The sequence below is a fragment of the Gallinula chloropus genome (genome assembly GCF_964237585.1).
Source record: "Gallinula chloropus genome assembly, chromosome: 29".
Taxonomy (NCBI): Eukaryota; Metazoa; Chordata; class Aves; order Gruiformes; family Rallidae; genus Gallinula; species Gallinula chloropus.
The window spans coordinates 318,808-335,013 of NC_140114.1; the positions used below are offsets into that span (position 1 = coordinate 318,808).

Below are 16,206 nucleotides of genomic sequence, written 5' to 3' on the forward strand. Positions count from 1 at the left end.
GGGGGAGGGCGGGGGGCGGCGGCGCCGCGCATGCTCGGCGGGACCCGCCCCGCCGCGACCGCCGGGGGGGCGGCGGCCCCGGGAAGGTCCCGCCGCGGCCCCGGGAAGGTCCCGCCGCGCCCGTGCGGACGGCAGCTCGGCCCAGCGAACGGCGCCCGCTGTGGGGGGCTGGGCGGGTGACCGGGACGGCCGCCGGCTCCGGGGCCTGCGGGGGTCCCGTTCCCCTCACCCCGGAGGGGGGGTTGGGGGGGGGGGGGGTGTCTCCCGCGGGGCGCGCGGGGGCTGCAGCGTCCTCCCCTCCCTCCCGGCCGCCAGGGGGCGCCCGAGCCTACCGGAGCGCAGCGGGGCGGGGGGTGCGGGGGGGGGCGGTGTCCGCGCATGCGCGCTGCCACCCGGCCCGGAGTGGTGCCGTGGCCTTTCCGCGTGGGGCGCATGCGCAGAGCGGCGCTACCGGCACCGGCACCGGGGGCGACGCCGCGGGGCACGATGGGTAACGGGGCAGGGGACGGGGGGCGCGCCGGGGGAGGCCGGGCGCGGGGGTTGGATCAACCGGGTGCGGGGGCCCGGGGGGGGGGGCGGGTGGAGCCTGGGGAGGCTGCCCGGGACCGGGGGGGAGGGGGGTGTCCGGGGCTCGGGAGGGTGACCGGGGCCCAGGGGGGCTGGACGGGGTCCGGAGGCGATAGCCGGGGCCTAGGGGGGGAGGTCCGGGGTCACAGGGGGTGTCCGGGGCCCAGGAAGGAGTTTCGGGGCCCGGGGGGTGTCCGGGACTCGGGGGGGTGTCCGGGACCCGGGGGGGTGTCCGGGGCCCAGGAAGGAGTTTCGGGTCCCGGGGGAGTGTCCGGGGCCCGGGGGTTGTCCGGGGCCCAGGGGGGTGTCTGGGGCCCAGGGGGTGTCCGGGGCCCAGGGGGGTGTCCGGGACCCGGGGGGGTGTCCGGGGCCCGGGGGGGTGTCCGGGGCCCAGGGGGGTGTCCAGGGCCCGGGGGGGTGTCCGGGGCCCGGGGCAGTGTCCGGGGCCCGGGGGGGTGTCCGGGGCCCAGGGAGTGTCCGGGGCCCAGGGGGTGTCCGGGTCCCGGGGGGGTGTCCGGGTCACAGGGGGGTGTCCGGGGCCCGGGGGGGTGTCCGGGACTCGGGGGGGTGTCCGGGACCCGGGGGGGGTGTCCGGGACTCGGGGGGGTGTCCGTGGCCCCGATGGGGCTGCCGTGCCCCTGGGGGCCCCGTCGCGCCGTTCCCCGCTGAGGCGGCGGCGCGGCCCCAGCCGTAGGCACGGGCCCGTCCCTGGCGCTGTCCTCGCTGCTGTCGCTGCTGCTCTTCGCCGGGATGCAGATGTACAGCCGGCAGCTGGCCTCCACCGAGTGGCTGACCATCCAGGGCGGGCTGCTGGGCTCCGCGCTCTTCGTCTGCTCGCTCACCGTATCCTTGGGGGCTGCAGGCACGGGGGGCGGGGCTCTGGCACCTCCTTTTGCCTCCCTCCCTTAACCCTCTGGCCAGGCCTTCAACAACCTGGAGAACCTTGTCTTTGGGAAGGGCTTCCAAGCCAAGATCTTCCCTGAGAGTAAGTGCTGGGAGGTGGGGAAGAGCTGCCACCCAAAGGTGGGGGCGGGTGGCATCTCCCAGGGCTGGGGCTGGGGCTGGTCCTGGCTGACATCACCTGGGTGAGTCACTCACAGGGGTGGGAAGGGACCCCCAGAGCCCATGGGGTCCAACCCCCTGCCAGAGCAGGGTCCCTGGGACAGGGCACACAGGGCGGTGTCCTGATGGGGCTGGAATCTCTCCAGAGAAGGAGACTCCACACCCCCTGGGCAGCCTGTCCCAGGGCTCCCTCACCCTCACTGGGGAAAAGTTCTTCCCCAGATTGGTGGGGAACTCCCTGTGCTCCAACTTGAGCCCATCGCCCCTTGTCCTGTCCCCACAGACACTGAGCAGAGGCTGCCCATGGCCCCTGTGTCCCACCCTTCAGGTCCCCTCTCATTCTTCTTCTTTCAAGGCTGAACAGCCCCAGGTCATTCAGCCTTTAATGAAGGAGCGAATGTTCCCTTGCCAGCACCAAGCTGGGAGGACGTGTCCATCTCCCTGAGGGTGGGGAGGGTCTTCAGAGGGGTCTGGACAGGCTGGACCGATGGGCTGAGGTTGAACAAGGCCAAGGGCAGAGTGCTGCACATGGGACACAACCACCCCAGGCAGCTCCAGGCTGGGGGAGACTGGCTGGAGAGCTGTCAGGAGAGAAGGACCTGGGGGTGTTGGGTGGCTGCAGGATGAACAGGAGCCAGCAGTGTGCCCAGGGGCCAGGAAAGCCAAGGGCAGCCTGGCTTGTGTCCCTGGCAGAGCTGTGGGGCTGTGGCACAGGCTGCCCAGGGAGGGGCTGAGTCCCCTTCCCTGGGGGTGTTTAACAGAGGGGAGATGAGGTGCTCAGGGAGCTGGTTCAGCACAGGATGGGAGCGGTTGGACTCGAGGATCTTAAGGGGCTTTTCCAGGCTGGTGATTCCCTGCCCCAGCCCATGGCAGGGTCTGTGAAGAACCCCACAGCCCGGCCCCCTGCCCAGCCTGTGCTCGGCACCTGCAGGACCCAAAGGTCCTGGACCCCACCCCACCTTGTCCCAGGCCCCAGGCCTGATGCTGCCAGGCTGGGAACAGCCCAGCTGGGTCTCACCTCTCCTCTTTCTCCCCCCACCCCCCTGCAGTCCTGGCCTGTCTCCTGCTGGCTCTCTTCGCCTCCGGCCTCATCCACAGAGTCTGTGTGACCACTTGGTAAGTCCAGAGCCGGCCCTGGAACCTGGGGAGCAGCTGCTGGGGATCCTGGGGGCACCACACAGAGCCCAGACGGGCCGGGGAAGCCCAGGGTGGGCAGTGTGAGGTGCTGCAGCGGGGTCTGGAGGGGAGAGCATCGTGTCTGGGGCGCTGCCCGCGCCTGAGCGGCCTCTTCTCTCCTTCCCCACAGCCTCATCTTCTCCATGGTCGGGCTCTACTACATCAACAAGATCTCCTCCACCCTCTACCAGTCCGCAGCGCCCGCGGCGGCACCAGCCAAGGCCGTGGGCAAAGGCAGGAAGAGGAACTGACGTCCCGGTGCAGCCCCAGCCCCCTGAGCTGCCCCCGGCCCCCCGAGCCGCCCCCGGCCCCCCGAGCTGCCCCCGGCCCCCCGAGCCGCCCCCAGGCCCAATAAAGCCGGTTCTTTGTAGCCCCTGGTCCGTGGCTGCCCCGGGGCCGGTTCCATCCCTCGGCCCCGCTCGCTCATCCGGGCTCCGGGGGGGTTCTCCGGTTGCCTGGGACCCCCGGGGGGTGTTGGGGTACCGGGGGCGCCATGGGCAGGGTGGGGAGGGGTGTGAGGGGACGTCGGGAACGCTGCGGGGTGGGGCCCCGGTGCGGCGGGGGCCCGGCCGGGGGGAGCGCCCCGGGCTGGAGGGGGGTGAGGGGCTGCGGGGGGTCCCGGGGGGGTCCCGGGGGGGCGGGGGGGCTGCAGCGGGTGAGGCCGCGGCCCGGCCGTGCCCAGGCGGACGGCGGTCGGGGGGGGGGGGACGGGACTGCGGAGCCCGGGACGCGCCCCTCCCGCGGCTGGAACCGGGCGTGGCGTGGAGAAAGGAGCCGCGGGGCCGGGGCCGGGGGAGGGGCGGGGGGGCCGGGGCCGGGGGGGCCGGGGGGGCCGGGGCCGGGGGGGCGGGGCGGTCCCGTTCCCACGCCGGGCCGGACGGGAGGAAACCGGCTGCTTCCTGCGGGGCCGCGCCCCCCGCCGCTCCTCCGCGCCGCCAGGGGGCGCCCCGCTGCCCGGCTCCCCCCCGCGCTGCGGTGACGTCACAGGCGCGACCGGGGCAGGAGCGGGGAGCGCGGGTCGGGACCCACCCAGGTGAGAACCGGGACCGGGAGCTCGGGGGGGGTTGGGGCCGGTTGGAGGAGTCCGGGAGCGGGGCGGGGCCCTTCCGGGGTCTCTAGGAGCGGGGCCCGGCCCGGTTGCGGCGGGGAGGGGCGGGGGCGGCCCGGTCCCTGCGGGGGGCGGCCCGGAGCCGGCCCGGTGCTGCCCCGTCCCGTCCCGTCCCGTCCCGTCCCATCCCGTCCCGTCCCATCCCGTCCCGTCCCATCCCGTCCCATCCCGTCCCGTCCCGTCCCGTCCCATCCCGTCCCGTCCCCTCCCATCCCATCCCGTCCCGTCCCGTCCCCTCCCATCCCATCCCGTCCCGTCCCATCCCGTCCCATCCCGTCCCATCCCGTCCCGTCCCCTCCCATCCCATCCCGTCCCGTCCCCTCCCATCCCATCCCGTCCTCTCCCCTCCCGTCCCATCCTCTCCCGTCCCGCCCCGTGCCGGTGGTCAGGGCCCCTCTCTCCGCAGGCCGCCATGACGAAGCTGTGCCAGTGGCTGTGCGCTCTCGCCTTGCTGGGCTCGGCCTGGGCCGCGGTGGCGCTGACACCGGCGGGGCTGCGGCTGCCGGCCCCGTGCCGGCAGGTCCTGCTGGCCCTGCCCGTCTACCTGCTGGTGGCTTTCGGCTGCTGCTCGCTGGCCACCGTGGGCTACCGCCTGGCCACCTTCAACGACTGCGCGGAGGCGGCCGCCGAGCTGCGGCGGGACGTGGCGGCCGCGCGGGCCGCCCTGCGCCAGCGGGGGCTGCGGCTCGGGGCACAATAAAGCCGAGGACGGGGGGGGGGCTGTGCTGTGCGGTGTGTGCGGGGAGGGGGGGGATGCACCCCCAGCTGGGGCTGCCCCGGCTGCTGCTGGGGGCTCGGGCAGCTGGGGGGGGTCGTGCGGCTCCTCCCGGGGTAGTTGTGGGTGGCGGGTGCTGCTGGAGAAGGGGGGGGGGGTGCAGGGGGGTGCGGGGGGGTCCTGCAAGCAGCAGCCAGCAGCTCTCTGCAGCCCCACGGAGCAAACGCCGGCCGGCTCCAGGCCGGAGCCGCGGCTGACCCAGGCCCAGCCCCTCACTCGCTGGGAAGCTCAGGGAGGGGGAAAGAACCCACCAGCCGCCGCTTTGTGCCCCGGAGAAGGGGGTGAGGAGCTGTGAGGAGCTGTGCAGGCACCCAGGGTGGGGAAGGGGGGAGGAGGAGGAGAGAAAGATGCCCCTGGGGAAGCCCACGGTGGAGCGGGTGTCCCCCCACAGCCCAGGGAGGGTGATGGGAGCAGAGACCCCAGGCTGGAGCAGGGAGAGACAGGCAGGAGACGCTGTGAGCAGCGCTGGGGGAGGCTCCTGGCAGGCCCTGCAGCCCGTGGAGGGGTGCTTGAAGCTCTGGTCCCAGTTCCCATCGCTCTGGTGACACTGGGGGTGCTGGGCAGGACCATCAGTCAGAGAGTTTCTCTCCTTATTCTGTGCTGAGGCTGTTCTGCCCGTCACACTGACTCTGGAATGATCTCCCTGTCCTCATCTCCACTCCTCAGCCTCTCAGTATCTGTTTTCTCCCCTGCCCAGCTGAAAAGGGCAGGGACAGCAGCTCTGGTGGGTCTCCAGCCTCCAGCCAGGGCCAAACCACCCCGGTGTGTTCAGGGAGCCCCCAGGTCCCGTCCCAGCACTTCCCCCACCCCCCCCAGATGCTTCATGGGGCTCTCGCTGTCCCAGCCCAGCCCCTCTCCTCTCCTGGGGCTGCTCAGGCAGGGCTGGGACGTGGGGAGGTTCAGATGTGGTTCAGGGGACTCATCCCAGCAGCCCTGGCTGGGTGGAGCAGGCAGCTCAGCCCTTCAAATCCAGAGCACCCCGAGACCTGGGGTCTCCCCCAGCTGCAGGGAGGGGGGGGGGGGGCTGCTCCCTGCTCCTGCCGCTCTCTGGGCCCCCTCCCCAACATTCCCAAGCTTGGGAAGCTCCAGGCTTGTCCTGGATTTAGAATCACAGGATCAGAGGGGTGGGAAGGGACCCCCAGAGCCCATGGGGTCCATCCTGCCCAAGCAGGGTCCCTGGGACAGGGCACACAGGGCGGTGTCCAGACGGGGCTGGAATCTCTCCAGAGAAGGAGACTCCACACCCCCTGGGCAGCCTGTCCCAGGGCTCCCTCACCAGCATCTCTGTCCCTCCTCTGGACTCTCTCCAGGAGATCCCTGGCTGTTTGATCCCAGGGAGCCCAGCCCTGGACACAACACTCCAGTGGGGCCTGAGCAGGGCAGAGCAGAGGGGGAGGATCCCCTCCTGTCACCTGCTGCCCACACTCCTCCTGATGCCCCCAGGATCCCCCCCTGTCACCCGCTGCCCACCCTCCTCCGGCACCACTCCGGGCAGCGTGGGATGCTCCAGCTGCTCTGTCTGGGGGTTGCCCCTCGATCCGGGGGTTGGGGGGGGGTAGGGGGGGCTGCCTGAGCCCCGGTGCTGCTGGCTGAGCTGGAGGAGCCGCGGGGCTGGCGGTGCCGCGTGCTGGGACCTGCCTGGCTGGCAGCCGCCCCGGCTCCTCCGCATTCCAGCCCAGCTCGGCTGGGGAGCCGCCTGGGGGGAAAGGGGGGCTGGGGGGAAAGGGGGGGCTGGGGGAAAGGGAGGGCTGGGGGGGGTAGGGGGGGAAAGGGGGGGGCTGGGAGGGAAATGGGGGGGGAAGGGGGGGCTGAGGGTGTGGGGGGGGAGCATAAAAAAGGAGCAGTTGGTATTGGGAGGGAGGAACGGGGGCTAATTGGTGGGAGCGACTGATTAGCAGGAGCGACTAATTAGCTGTTTCCTGAGCAACAGTGGCAGCGGGAGCAGGGTGGGCAGAGCCTGGGCTGGGGAGGGGGGAGCTGGGGGGCGGCGCCTTCCCGGGGAGGGCAGCGCTCCCTGGGCTACTCCCGGGCTACTCCAGGGCTACTCCTGACCCTCCCTGAGCTACTCCTGACCCTCCCTGGGTTACTGGCCATCCAAGGCTACTCCTGGCCTGCTCCTGGCCATCCAGAGCCTGTTCCTGGGCCACCCTGGGCTACTCCTGAGCTACTCCTGGGCTACTCCTGGCCCTCCCATGGCTGCTCGTGGCCCCCTGGCCGCCCATCAGGCCGCAGCAGACGCGTCTCCTGTCCGGACCCGCGTAGGCCGCGGGCCTGGCGCGTGGGGCTGCGCCGGGGCCTGTCCTGCGCGCGGCAGCCGGAGCGACCGGCCGGGCCCGGGTGGCCCTCTGGGGTGTCGGGGGGGCGCTGCCCTTTCCCAAGGCGGTTTTGGGGGGTGGGGGGGGGGTGGGGGTGCTGCTCCTTCCCCCTGGGGAGCGAACGTGGCCCTGGGGCTGAGACACCTGCGGGCGCAGCCGGTGCGGGCGCGGGGAGCCCCGGCGAGCCGGAGCCGGCCGGGGATGGGGTGTGAGCTGCAGCCAGAGCCCCCCTGCCCCTCCAGCCTGGGCCCCGGTCCCGCCTCCGGATTGGATTCTCCCCAGGCCACGTCGGCAGGTGTCAACCGGCGGCCGCGTCACCGCGCCCTGGATCCGGCTGCGTCACCCGGCAGCGTGCAGGATACACCGGGGCTGCTGGGATGAGGGGGATGCGGATCCTGGGGGTGGGGAGGGTCTCTCATCCCCTCCACCCCGGGATGCTCACGGGGCTCCGGGCCCTGCTGTGTAACGGGGTCGCTCCAACAGGCTCCGGTCCCGGAGCGCTTCGGTCCTGATCCCTGGTCGTTTGTTAATTGAGTTGGGATGGATGCCAACGGCTCCAGCGCTGGGCAGGGGTAGTGAGGGGGTAATGGATTGGGATGGGATGGGATGGGATGGGATGGGATGGGATGGGGATGGGGATGGGATGGGGATGGGGATGGGGATGGGATGGGGATGGGGATGGGGATGGGATGGGGATAGAATGGGGATGGGATGGGGATGGGGATGGGATGGGGATGGGATCATGGCTGGGCACAAGCCCCGCCTCAGAGCCATGGAACATTGTGACCAGTGTCCCTGACAGGGTGGGAAGAGCAGCCCCCCCACCGCAACCCAGCAGCACTCGGTGTCCCCTCCCTGCACCTGCTCCCTCCCTGGCGCTGGGGTTTCCTCCCTGGGCTGAGCAGGGGGAGGGTTTGCCAGAGCCTGTGGGGTGCCACAATGAACCCCAAAACCCTCCCACACCCCTTCCCAACCTCCTGTGGAGACACCAACTGCGCCCAGCACACCGGGGGGGTGGGGGGGAGATGCTGGGAGGGAGCTGGGAAGAGTCTCTGATTTTATTCCAAGGCACTTGAATCCGTACAAAAGAGGCCGGGGGGCTGCACGGGGGCTGCACGGGGGGCTGCACGGGGGCTGCACGGGGGCTGCACGGGGGCTGCACGGCAGCCCCAGCCCCCTGCTGTGGGGCTGGAAGACTTGTCCAGGGACCCCCAGGGCCGGGGCTGGGGGAGGAGAGGGGGGGGGGTCCTGCTGCTCCAAAAGTCCTGCTGAGACCCAGCCAACCATCCCGGAGGGCAGGATGGATGCTGCAGAGGGTGAGCAGAGGAGCTGAGGTAGGTCCTGCCGGGCGCAGGCGGCCGTGAGGGGGGGGGGGCACCCCAGGGGCTCCGTGGCTGGGCGGCGCTGGAGCAAACTGGTGGGACTGGGAGTGGTGGGGGGATGGATGGATCCTTCATCGATGGGCGAGGCCGGGAGCTCCTTCCTCAGGGTTTGCTCAGGTGTCCAGGAGCGGGGAGGGTCTTGTCCTGGCCCGGTGGGTACCGGCAGAAGAGCCACACCCGGATGACACTGCTGACAATGCCCGGCACGTTGGGGACCTGCGGGACGGGGACGGGCGGGGGATGTACCCGGCTCCTGGTGCTGCTGCCCCACCCCCCCCCAACCCCCCACTGCCGCTCCGCCAGCCCCGCGTTGCTGGGGGAGATTTATTGGCCTCACACCATCTAATTAATTAAAATCAATACTCATCTCGCTGAGTCTCGTCACGAGCTGCGGTGTGACACAGCCAGAGCCCGGCGCGGGCCGGTGCCAGCGGCGCAGCCGAGCATGGGGAGGGGTGGGATGGGATGGGATGGGATGGGATGGGATGGGGATGGGGATGGGGATGGGAATGGGATGGGATGGGGATGGGGATGGGGATGGGATGGGATGGGATGGGATGGGGATGGGGATGGGGATGGGATGGGATGGGATGGGATGGGGATGGGGATGGGGATGGGATGGGATGGGATGGGGATGGGGATGGGGATGGGATGGGATGGGATGGGATGGGATGGGGATGGGAATGGAATGGGGATGGGGATGGGGATGGGGATGGGGATGGGATGGGGATGAGGATGGGATGGGGATGGGATGGGGATGGGGATGGGATGGGGATGGGATGGGAATGAGATGTGGATGAGGATGGAATGGGGATGGGATGGGGATGGGGATGGGACGGGGATGGGGATGGGGATGGGATGGGGATGGGGATGGGGATGGGATGGGATGGGGATGGGATGGGGATGGGATTGGGATAGCATGGCATGGACTGGGATGGGATGTGATGGGGAGGGGATGGCATGGCACGGGAGTGATGGGGATGGGATGGGAGAGCATCCCTTGGCCGCCCACTGCCCCAACCCACCGTGATGTAGGGGTCTCTCTGCACCAGCCCATAGCACGTCCAGCTGGTGGAGGCCAGGAGGCTGGTGACAGTCAGCGGGTAGGACAGGCAGCGTGTCGACTTGCTCCTGATAATCTTGGCCTACAGAGGCAAACGTCAGGCCTGGCCCAGGCTGGGCAGCCCCAGCACCACCATGTCCCACTCCCCTCTGCCCCCAGCCCCACACACCAGGTCAGCCAGCGGCGACAGGTACATGATGATGGTGAAGACGCTGTAGGTGCACCCCACCTGCCAGTAGTTTTCCTCATCAACACCCCAGAAGCTCCTCCAGACAGCGGCCAGGCCGACCAGGACCAGCAGGAGCCGCAGCAGCACCGGGCGCTGGGGTGGGGAGGGACAGTCAGGGGGAGGATGTCACCCCCCCCCCCCCCCGCCCCGTTCAGCCCACGGCCCCAGCCAGGCCACCCCCACCTTTGCAGGGCTGTACACCAGGTACACCAGGATGTAGAGGGTCTGCAGGGCGGCGCCGATGGTGTTCACCGTGACCAGTGCCCAGTCCCTCACCAGGCAGCCGTAGTGCAGCCAGGCCAGGTTGCTGCAGGACAAACGGCACAGCCGCTCGCCGCTGCATTTTGGGGGGGCTTCTGCCCCCCTCATCCCTCCAATCCCCCCCAAAAAGGGGCTGGGCCCCGCTGTACTTGACATTCATGGTGAGGAAGGGCAGGAACTGGATGTTGTCCACACTCTTGGCTGAAACCATCTTGCGCAGGTCAGAGCTGGGGAGGGCAGAGGGGAGAGACCCCCTGGGTGCCCAGCCCCACGGCAGGGTTTGGGGGGGGGGGGGGTACACAGGGCTGGGAGGGGTGGGGGGGATACAAACTTTGCAGCCAGCAGGAACACCCCCCACCACCACCCCCAGGCACCCCAAAATTCCCCCAGTCCCCCCTACACTTACGACCCCCCCCAGCCTTTACACCCTCAGTGCCCCCCCCCCCATTCTCTGCCCTCTTTTGCCTTCAGCTTCGTGGCTCCCCCAACCCCAGCGACCCCCCCCCCAAAACCTGCCCAGCCCCCCCAACCTTCCCCAGTCCCCCCCGACCTTTCCCAGCCCCCCAAACCTGCCCCAGCCCCCCAAACCTTCCCCAGACCCCCAAACCTGCCCCAGTACCCCCCAAACCTGCCCCAGCCCCCCCCAACCTGCCCCAGCCCCCCAAGCCTGCCCCCCCCCGCACCCCCAATCTCTCTCCCCTCGCCGCCCCCGAACCGCCCCCCCGCTGCCCCCCCGGGCGCTCACAGGCCGGTGCCGAACATGAGGAGGGTGCAGAACACGCAGAGGGTCCCCAGCAGCGGCGCGGGGTCCATCCCGGCCCGGGCGCGGGGCGGGGCTGCGGGACGCGCTACCGGGGCGGGACCGGCCGCGACACCGGGGCGGGGCAGCGGGGGAGGGGCGGGGCAGCCCCGACACCCCCGCCACGGGCAGCGGCCGCTCCCCCGCCGAGGGGGCGGGAGAGACGGAGGGACCCGCTCTGAGGCACGTGCCCAGGGCAGGGGGACCCCCCCCCACCCCCCGAGCCCACCGCCCCCAGTCCCTGCAGCCCCACAATGCCCCCCCCCCCCGCCCAGGACGCTGCAGCCCCGGGGGGCTCCAGCCCTGGGACCCCATTTCCAGGGGTCTCACAGCCCCACGGCCCCCCCAACCCAGAACCCTGCAGCCCCGGGGGGGCCCCACCCCTGGCACCCCAGTTCCAGGGGTCTCACCTGTTTGGGATCCTGAATGCCCAGGACCTGACCCCCTCTCCCCCCCCTGCAGCTCAGGGAGCTCACCTGCCCCTGACCCCCCTGCCAGGGGTCTCACAACTCTGGGACACCAACACCCCCCCGCCCCCCCCAAGACCCTGCAACTCCAGAAACACCCTCCCCCCCACCACCCCCATACACCTGGGAGGGTTAGGGAGGGGTCCCAAGGCCCTGGGACCCCAACTCCCTGCAACCCCTACCCCCTGGGACCCCTCAGTCCACAGCCCTGGGATACATAACCCCATGTGTGGCCCCCCCGAGCGGGTGTGTGGGTGGGGGAGGAGGGGGAATCCCGCCCCCCAGATAAACAACCTATAGCCCAGCCCAGCCCCCCTCCCCTGGCACATTCCCCCCTCCCCAGCCCTCTGCAAACACCAGCCAATTAATTAATTAACCAGCACACCCACCCCCCACAGGGCCAGACCTCCCCCTCCCAGGCCAGGAGACCCCAGCCCCACACTGTACCCCCCCCCCCATTACACCCCCAGCGCTCAGCACCATCCTGGTTATTTATTGACAAGAATCGTATAAAAAACAAACCCCAAGCCCGAGCTGGGGGCTGTACAAACAGGGCAAAGCCTGGGGTGGGGGCAGCCCCCTCTGGCAGCCAGCAGAGGGGGGGGAAGGGGCAAAGGATGGGGACAGGGGAAGGGGGAAGGGGGGGGGGGTGTTTCCTACATCCCCGCTCCGCAGGTGGCACCTGGCCCGTCGCCGTGTCCCCGCCAGCGGGACACATCCCAGTTCCAGCCCACAGCAGAGACTGGGGGGGGTCCATTCGTAGCCCAGCTCAGCTCCGGGGTGCAGGGGGTGCCAGCCCCCCAAACACACCCCTCCAGTTCCAGTTCCAGGGCGCGCAGCCCCCTCTGTGCTGCATCCTCCAGCTGCCAAGAGCATCCTGCCCAGGAGGGGCACGGGGAGGCGAGGGGGGGGCTGGGCAGCCCCAGGGCTTCTTGGCTGCTCCACTCCTGGTTCAGGACCCTCCAGCCTGGTAACGCTGCCAAATCCTCTCCTGGCCCAGCTGAGTGTGGGGCTCCAGGGCACAAGTGTGTGTGCACACACACACACACACACACACACACACACGCGCGTGTGCGAGGACCTCGGGGGTCCCAGCGTCCCGGCTCTGTCCCCCATCAGCCGCCTTGGTCTGCCAGGGCACAGCGGTGGTTGGTGGTGAGGGGGGGGCTTTGAGAGGGGGTGCTCACAGCCCCTGCGGCACCAAGAGGGGGAGGAGGAGGCTGATGAAGGCGAAGGGGCTGCTGCCCCTCATGGCTGAGTTCTGCCCCACGCTCCTCAGCACGTGCGCTGCCGCGTCATCTGCGGGAGAGGGGGGAGATGTGATGAGGCGGCCCCCTCCCCACAAAGACAGGGCTGGCCACGCTCCCCCCTGCCCAATTCTGCCCCCCACCCACTCCCACAGCCCCCCCCAGCCCCAAAGAGGGTGTGTGTGTCCCCCACCCCGCAACGTACCTGCCTGGATCCGGCCCTTCTGGGTAGAGGCTGGGATGGGCAGAGCCTGAGCTGCAAAGGGAACGCTGGGTCAGGTCCTGGAGCCCCCCCAGAGCTGGGCTGGGGTGGGGGGCGCACAGCCTGGTCCTCACCCAGCTGGGGAAAGGCTGTGAGCAGGGAGAGAGGGGAGGGGGGGCACTGGGGATGGACGGGGGGCACTGGGGGATACTCACTGCCTTTGCCAACCACCTTCACCTTCAGCTTCAGGCACGTGTCCCGGTGGTGGTGGTGGAGGGGTTTGGCTGCAAGGGAGGCTGCGGGTTAGTTTAGGGGGAAGGTGTGTGTGTGGGGGAGCCCAGCTGCCCCCACCCCCCCAAACCCCACTCACAGATGTAGTAGTAGCTGTGCCCCTCCTTAAACTCCTTGCCCAGCGTGAAGGGGGTGAAGCGCTGGAACTTCTCCGAGAACTTGTCGGGGCCGTGCAGGGCGTCGGGCTTGTTGCACTCCCAACGGATCTGCTCCTTGGAGCGGGCTTTACAAGCCTGATACTCCTCCAGCTCCACCAGGTAGAGGGTGTAGCGCTCCATGGCGGGGGGGTCGGCGCTCCCCTCCTCGTAGTGCGGGCAGATGATGTCCAGGTAGTCGTTGAGACGCACCTCCACCGTGTAGTTGTTCCACAGGAACCTGTCGCCAGAAGGAGAAGGGGACAGAGGGGTTAAATGGAGCAGGGAGACGCTCTGGGGGTGGTCTCCTTCCCTTGAACACCCTCAGATTTGCCCCCCTCCCCTCCCAGCTAAGGGGCATCACTGGATCTCCCTCCCCTCCCAGCCAAGAGCCTTGAGCTCCTCGCAGCTTAAAATGGGGCAGCCTCCAGTCCTCCCATCCCCGCGCAGCATCCAGACTGGCTCGAGGAGCCAAGAGCCCCCCTACACCCCAGAGCAGCCCCCCTCCTTCCCCCCGTGCTCGGGAGCAGGGAGGGGACCGGCTGGGACACGCAGCCGGCCCGAGGCTCCCGGCGCCGGGCGGCGGCAGCGCCCGCCCGTGGGGCAGCCGGCCCGGCTCCAGCGCTTGCTGCTCCCCACACCCCACCCGGGGGGGTGGGGGGGAACCCACACAGGCACTGGGAGCTGGTTGGGGGTGTCTGTGGGGTCCCATCACCCTGGGAAGGCACAGCCATCCGCAGGGGCCAGTCCTGGCTCCCGAATGGCTCCCCAGGGCTGGGGGGAGGGGGGGGGGGGGTACGGGACACGCAGCCCACCAAGCTGGGGGGGGTGTACCTGGGGGGGGTTGTGGCCTGCAGAAGGGGCAACCCCAGAACCTAGAGGAGTGCTACTTGGGGGGGCTGTGGCACCCTTACAGCCCAGGGTTATGGTTTGGGGGGGCCCTGTGGCCCAAGGGACTGGTGCCTGGAATGGGGGGGGGACACCCCTAAAGCCTTGGGGAGCGATCCTCCAGTCTGGGGGGGATGCTGCTTGGGTGGGCACCCCTACAGCCATGGGGGTCAGGGCCCAGAGCAGGGGGGAGGTCATGACACATCCCCTAAAGCTGGGGGGGGCAGAGCCCAGGGAGGTAGATAGGGGGACACACAACCCCTACAGCCTGGGAGGTAGATGAGGGGGGGACACAACCCCTACAGCCAGGGGGGTCAGACACAGAGGGGGGAATGGGGGGGACACACAACCCCTACAGCCTGGGGGGTAGATGAGGGGGGGGGACACAACTCCTACAGCCAGGGGGGTCAGACATGGAAGGGGGAATTGGGGGACACACAACCCCTAGAGCCAGGGGGGCAGATACCTGGCGCGGGGCACCCCCACAGCTCCAGCCCACCCCGGGGGGCCGGTACCTGGGCACAGGCGGGTGGGTTGGGGGACACCGGGACCCTTCAGCCCCTGTACCCCCCCTCACCCCCCCCTTCCCCCCGAGAACATCCTGCCCGGGCGGCGGGGGCCGGGGCCAGCCCGGTGTTTGTCAACACACTTCCCTGTGTCCCGGCGCCGGGGCTGGCGCCGCGCCACCCCCGCGGGGAAGGAAGAGGCCCCGCTCGGCTCTGGGAACGGAAAGGCCCCCCCGGTCCGGTCCCCTCCCCCCCGCCCCCCCCACCTCAGCCCGCACCTGGATCGGCCGCGCACCGGGACCGCCCCCCCCTCCCCCCCCGGGTTAAACAGGGGGCTCGGCCAGCACCGTGCTCACCCCCCCACCCCACACACGCCCCCCGCCCCACACACGCCCCCCACCCCATCTCCCCCCTCCCCCAGCCCCACGGGCGCCCCGCACAAAGGCCGCCGGGGAGCGCCCGGCACCGGCCCCGTCGGCGCCCCCGGGGGCGGGAGAGGCGGAGGAGGAGGAGGGGGGGGGGGGTCCCGGCTGCGGGAGGCTGGGGGTGCGGGTCGCTCACCGGGGGTTGGAGCTGTTCCAGAAGACGGGGTGTCGCTCGGCCCCCGCCGCCCCCAGCAGCCCCAGCAGGGCCAGGGGCGCCCAGCACCGCGCCCAGCTCCGCTCCATGCGCTCCGCGGGGCCGCTCGGCCGGGCGGGCACCGCGCCCGGCCCCCGCCTTAAGTACGGCCCCGCCGCCCCGCCCGGGCCCGCGCCCCGCCCCGCGCACCGGGAGACACAACAACAACACCGGCGGCGACCGGGGACCGGGCGGGGGGCTGCGCTGTGCCCCGCGACCGGGCGGGGACACCCCCGCACACCTATAGCCCCCCCACCGCCCCCCCTTCCCGCGCAGCGCAGGGGGCGGGATGCGGGTCTGGGATGGGGGAGGGGGCGAGAGTGCGGGGGAGGGGGCGTCGCCCGAGGCCAGGGAACCGGGGTGAGGTGTGAGGCTGCTCCCCACGGGATGAAGTGGGAGTTCCGGGGGGGGGTCCGGCCGTGATTGTTCCCCCCACCCCTCAACCGGCTGCACCTTTGCTGGGTGCCCGGGGAAACTGAGGCAGCGCCGGCGGTGGGCTGTGTGGTGTCCCCCGGCACATGACACACGCTACCCTGCCCCCCTCACCCTGGGAACCCCCCACCCTTACCTGAGACGCCCAGGAGCTCCTGGGCTGAGGGCAGCCCCCCCTCCCCACCCCCCTCTCCCCAGCCCTTATCTCTACTCTCCCAGGACTTTGCTCCAGCTCCCAACAAACCCCACACGGGTTTGCTGGATATTGGGAAATCCTGCGCCTTCCCACCCCTTCTCCCCCCCTTTCCCCCTCCCCGTGACCTCCCCGTGCAGGACAGGGAGGGGTCTGCGGGGGAGGGGCGCGGGCGTGATGCCAGGGAGCGCGGGGGGGGGCTCGTTATCAGCTCCCATCTGCCCCCCCCCGACACCGCTGCATCCGCGTCAATCTCGGCGGCGAGATGCTCGGGGGAAGCGATAAGGCAGCGACAACTTTCCCGTGTTCGTTACATAACGAGCCGTTGATCGCGGGTGATGTTGGGCGCCCGGCGCTCCGGCGGCGCGGGGGGAGCTCCCCTGGCACGCGGGAGGGGGTCGGGCGGGCGCCGGCACCGCGCGTGGAACCGGAGAGGCCGTTACGGCGGCGACTGTTCCCACAGGGACGGGGCTGAGGGGTTGGGTGTCCCA

At 70.8% G+C, this 16,206-nt stretch overlaps 4 protein-coding genes across 10 annotated transcripts; 2 read left to right on the forward strand and 2 right to left on the reverse strand.

Annotated features, from left to right (window-relative positions):
- The first annotated feature begins 415 nt into the window (after positions 1-415).
- KRTCAP2 (keratinocyte associated protein 2) lies at positions 416-3,175 on the forward strand. Of its 2 annotated transcripts, XM_084276931.1 has the most exons (6): positions 416-490; positions 1,256-1,410; positions 1,489-1,552; positions 2,679-2,745; positions 2,936-3,069; positions 3,108-3,175. In XM_084276931.1, exons 1-5 carry the CDS (start codon positions 433-435, stop codon positions 3,054-3,056), a joined length of 465 nt encoding a protein of 154 aa, XP_084133057.1. In that variant the 5' UTR covers positions 416-432; the 3' UTR covers positions 3,057-3,069; positions 3,108-3,175. The 2 variants fall into 2 exon arrangements, with proteins under 2 accessions (XP_084133057.1, XP_084133056.1); XM_084276930.1 differs by having other exon boundaries at positions 2,936-3,175.
- Positions 3,176-3,786: 611 nt separating this feature from the next.
- Positions 3,787-4,627, forward strand: DPM3 (dolichyl-phosphate mannosyltransferase subunit 3, regulatory). Its single transcript, XM_084276933.1, has 2 exons — positions 3,787-3,838; positions 4,320-4,627. Exon 2 carries the CDS (start codon positions 4,326-4,328, stop codon positions 4,611-4,613), a length of 288 nt encoding a protein of 95 aa, XP_084133059.1. The 5' UTR covers positions 3,787-3,838; positions 4,320-4,325; the 3' UTR covers positions 4,614-4,627.
- A 3,423-nt stretch (positions 4,628-8,050) lies between these two features.
- Positions 8,051-10,751, reverse strand: SLC50A1 (solute carrier family 50 member 1; the record flags this gene model as incomplete). The annotated part of the gene is made up of 6 exons (XM_084276642.1): positions 8,051-8,601; positions 9,411-9,530; positions 9,618-9,770; positions 9,861-9,984; positions 10,088-10,165; positions 10,684-10,751. 6 exons carry the CDS (start codon positions 10,749-10,751, stop codon positions 8,488-8,490), a joined length of 657 nt encoding a protein of 218 aa, XP_084132768.1. The 3' UTR covers positions 8,051-8,487.
- Positions 10,752-11,677: 926 nt separating this feature from the next.
- On the reverse strand, positions 11,678-15,152 carry EFNA1 (ephrin A1). Of its 6 annotated transcripts, none has more exons than XM_084276927.1 (5): positions 15,034-15,152; positions 13,024-13,319; positions 12,869-12,937; positions 12,657-12,707; positions 11,678-12,503 (listed from the first exon to the last, which is right to left on the reverse strand). In XM_084276927.1, the coding sequence occupies exons 1-5, from the start codon at positions 15,138-15,140 to the stop codon at positions 12,388-12,390; spliced, it is 639 nt and encodes a 212-aa protein (XP_084133053.1). In that variant the 5' UTR covers positions 15,141-15,152; the 3' UTR covers positions 11,678-12,387. The 6 variants fall into 6 exon arrangements, with proteins under 6 accessions (XP_084133053.1, XP_084133052.1, XP_084133051.1 ...); XM_084276926.1 differs by having other exon boundaries at positions 12,869-12,949; XM_084276925.1 differs by having other exon boundaries at positions 12,657-12,782; positions 12,846-12,949.
- Positions 15,153-16,206: the final 1,054 nt, after the last annotated feature.

Bases quoted from the DNA above. Each gene is read 5' to 3' on its own strand.
- KRTCAP2 (XM_084276930.1), top strand. From the start codon at position 433: ATGCGCAGAGCGGCGCTACCGGCACCGGCACCGGGGGCGACGCCGCGG. The intron at 491-1,255 runs GTAACGGGGCAG...GCGCGGCCCCAG, and splicing joins GACGCCGCGGGGCACGATGG to CCGTAGGCACGGGCCCGTCC. The intron at 1,553-2,678 runs GTAAGTGCTGGG...ACCCCCCTGCAG, and splicing joins AGCCAAGATCTTCCCTGAGA to TCCTGGCCTGTCTCCTGCTG.
- DPM3 (XM_084276933.1), top strand. From the start codon at position 4,326: ATGACGAAGCTGTGCCAGTGGCTGTGCGCTCTCGCCTTGCTGGGCTCG.
- EFNA1 (XM_084276923.1), bottom strand. From the start codon at position 15,140: ATGGAGCGGAGCTGGGCGCGGTGCTGGGCGCCCCTGGCCCTGCTGGGG. The intron at 12,950-13,023 runs GTGAGTGGGGTT...ACTAACCCGCAG, and splicing joins GCACAGCTACTACTACATCT to CCTCCCTTGCAGCCAAACCC. The intron at 12,504-12,656 runs GTACGTTGCGGG...CCTCTCCCGCAG, and splicing joins GAAGGGCCGGATCCAGGCAG to ATGACGCGGCAGCGCACGTG.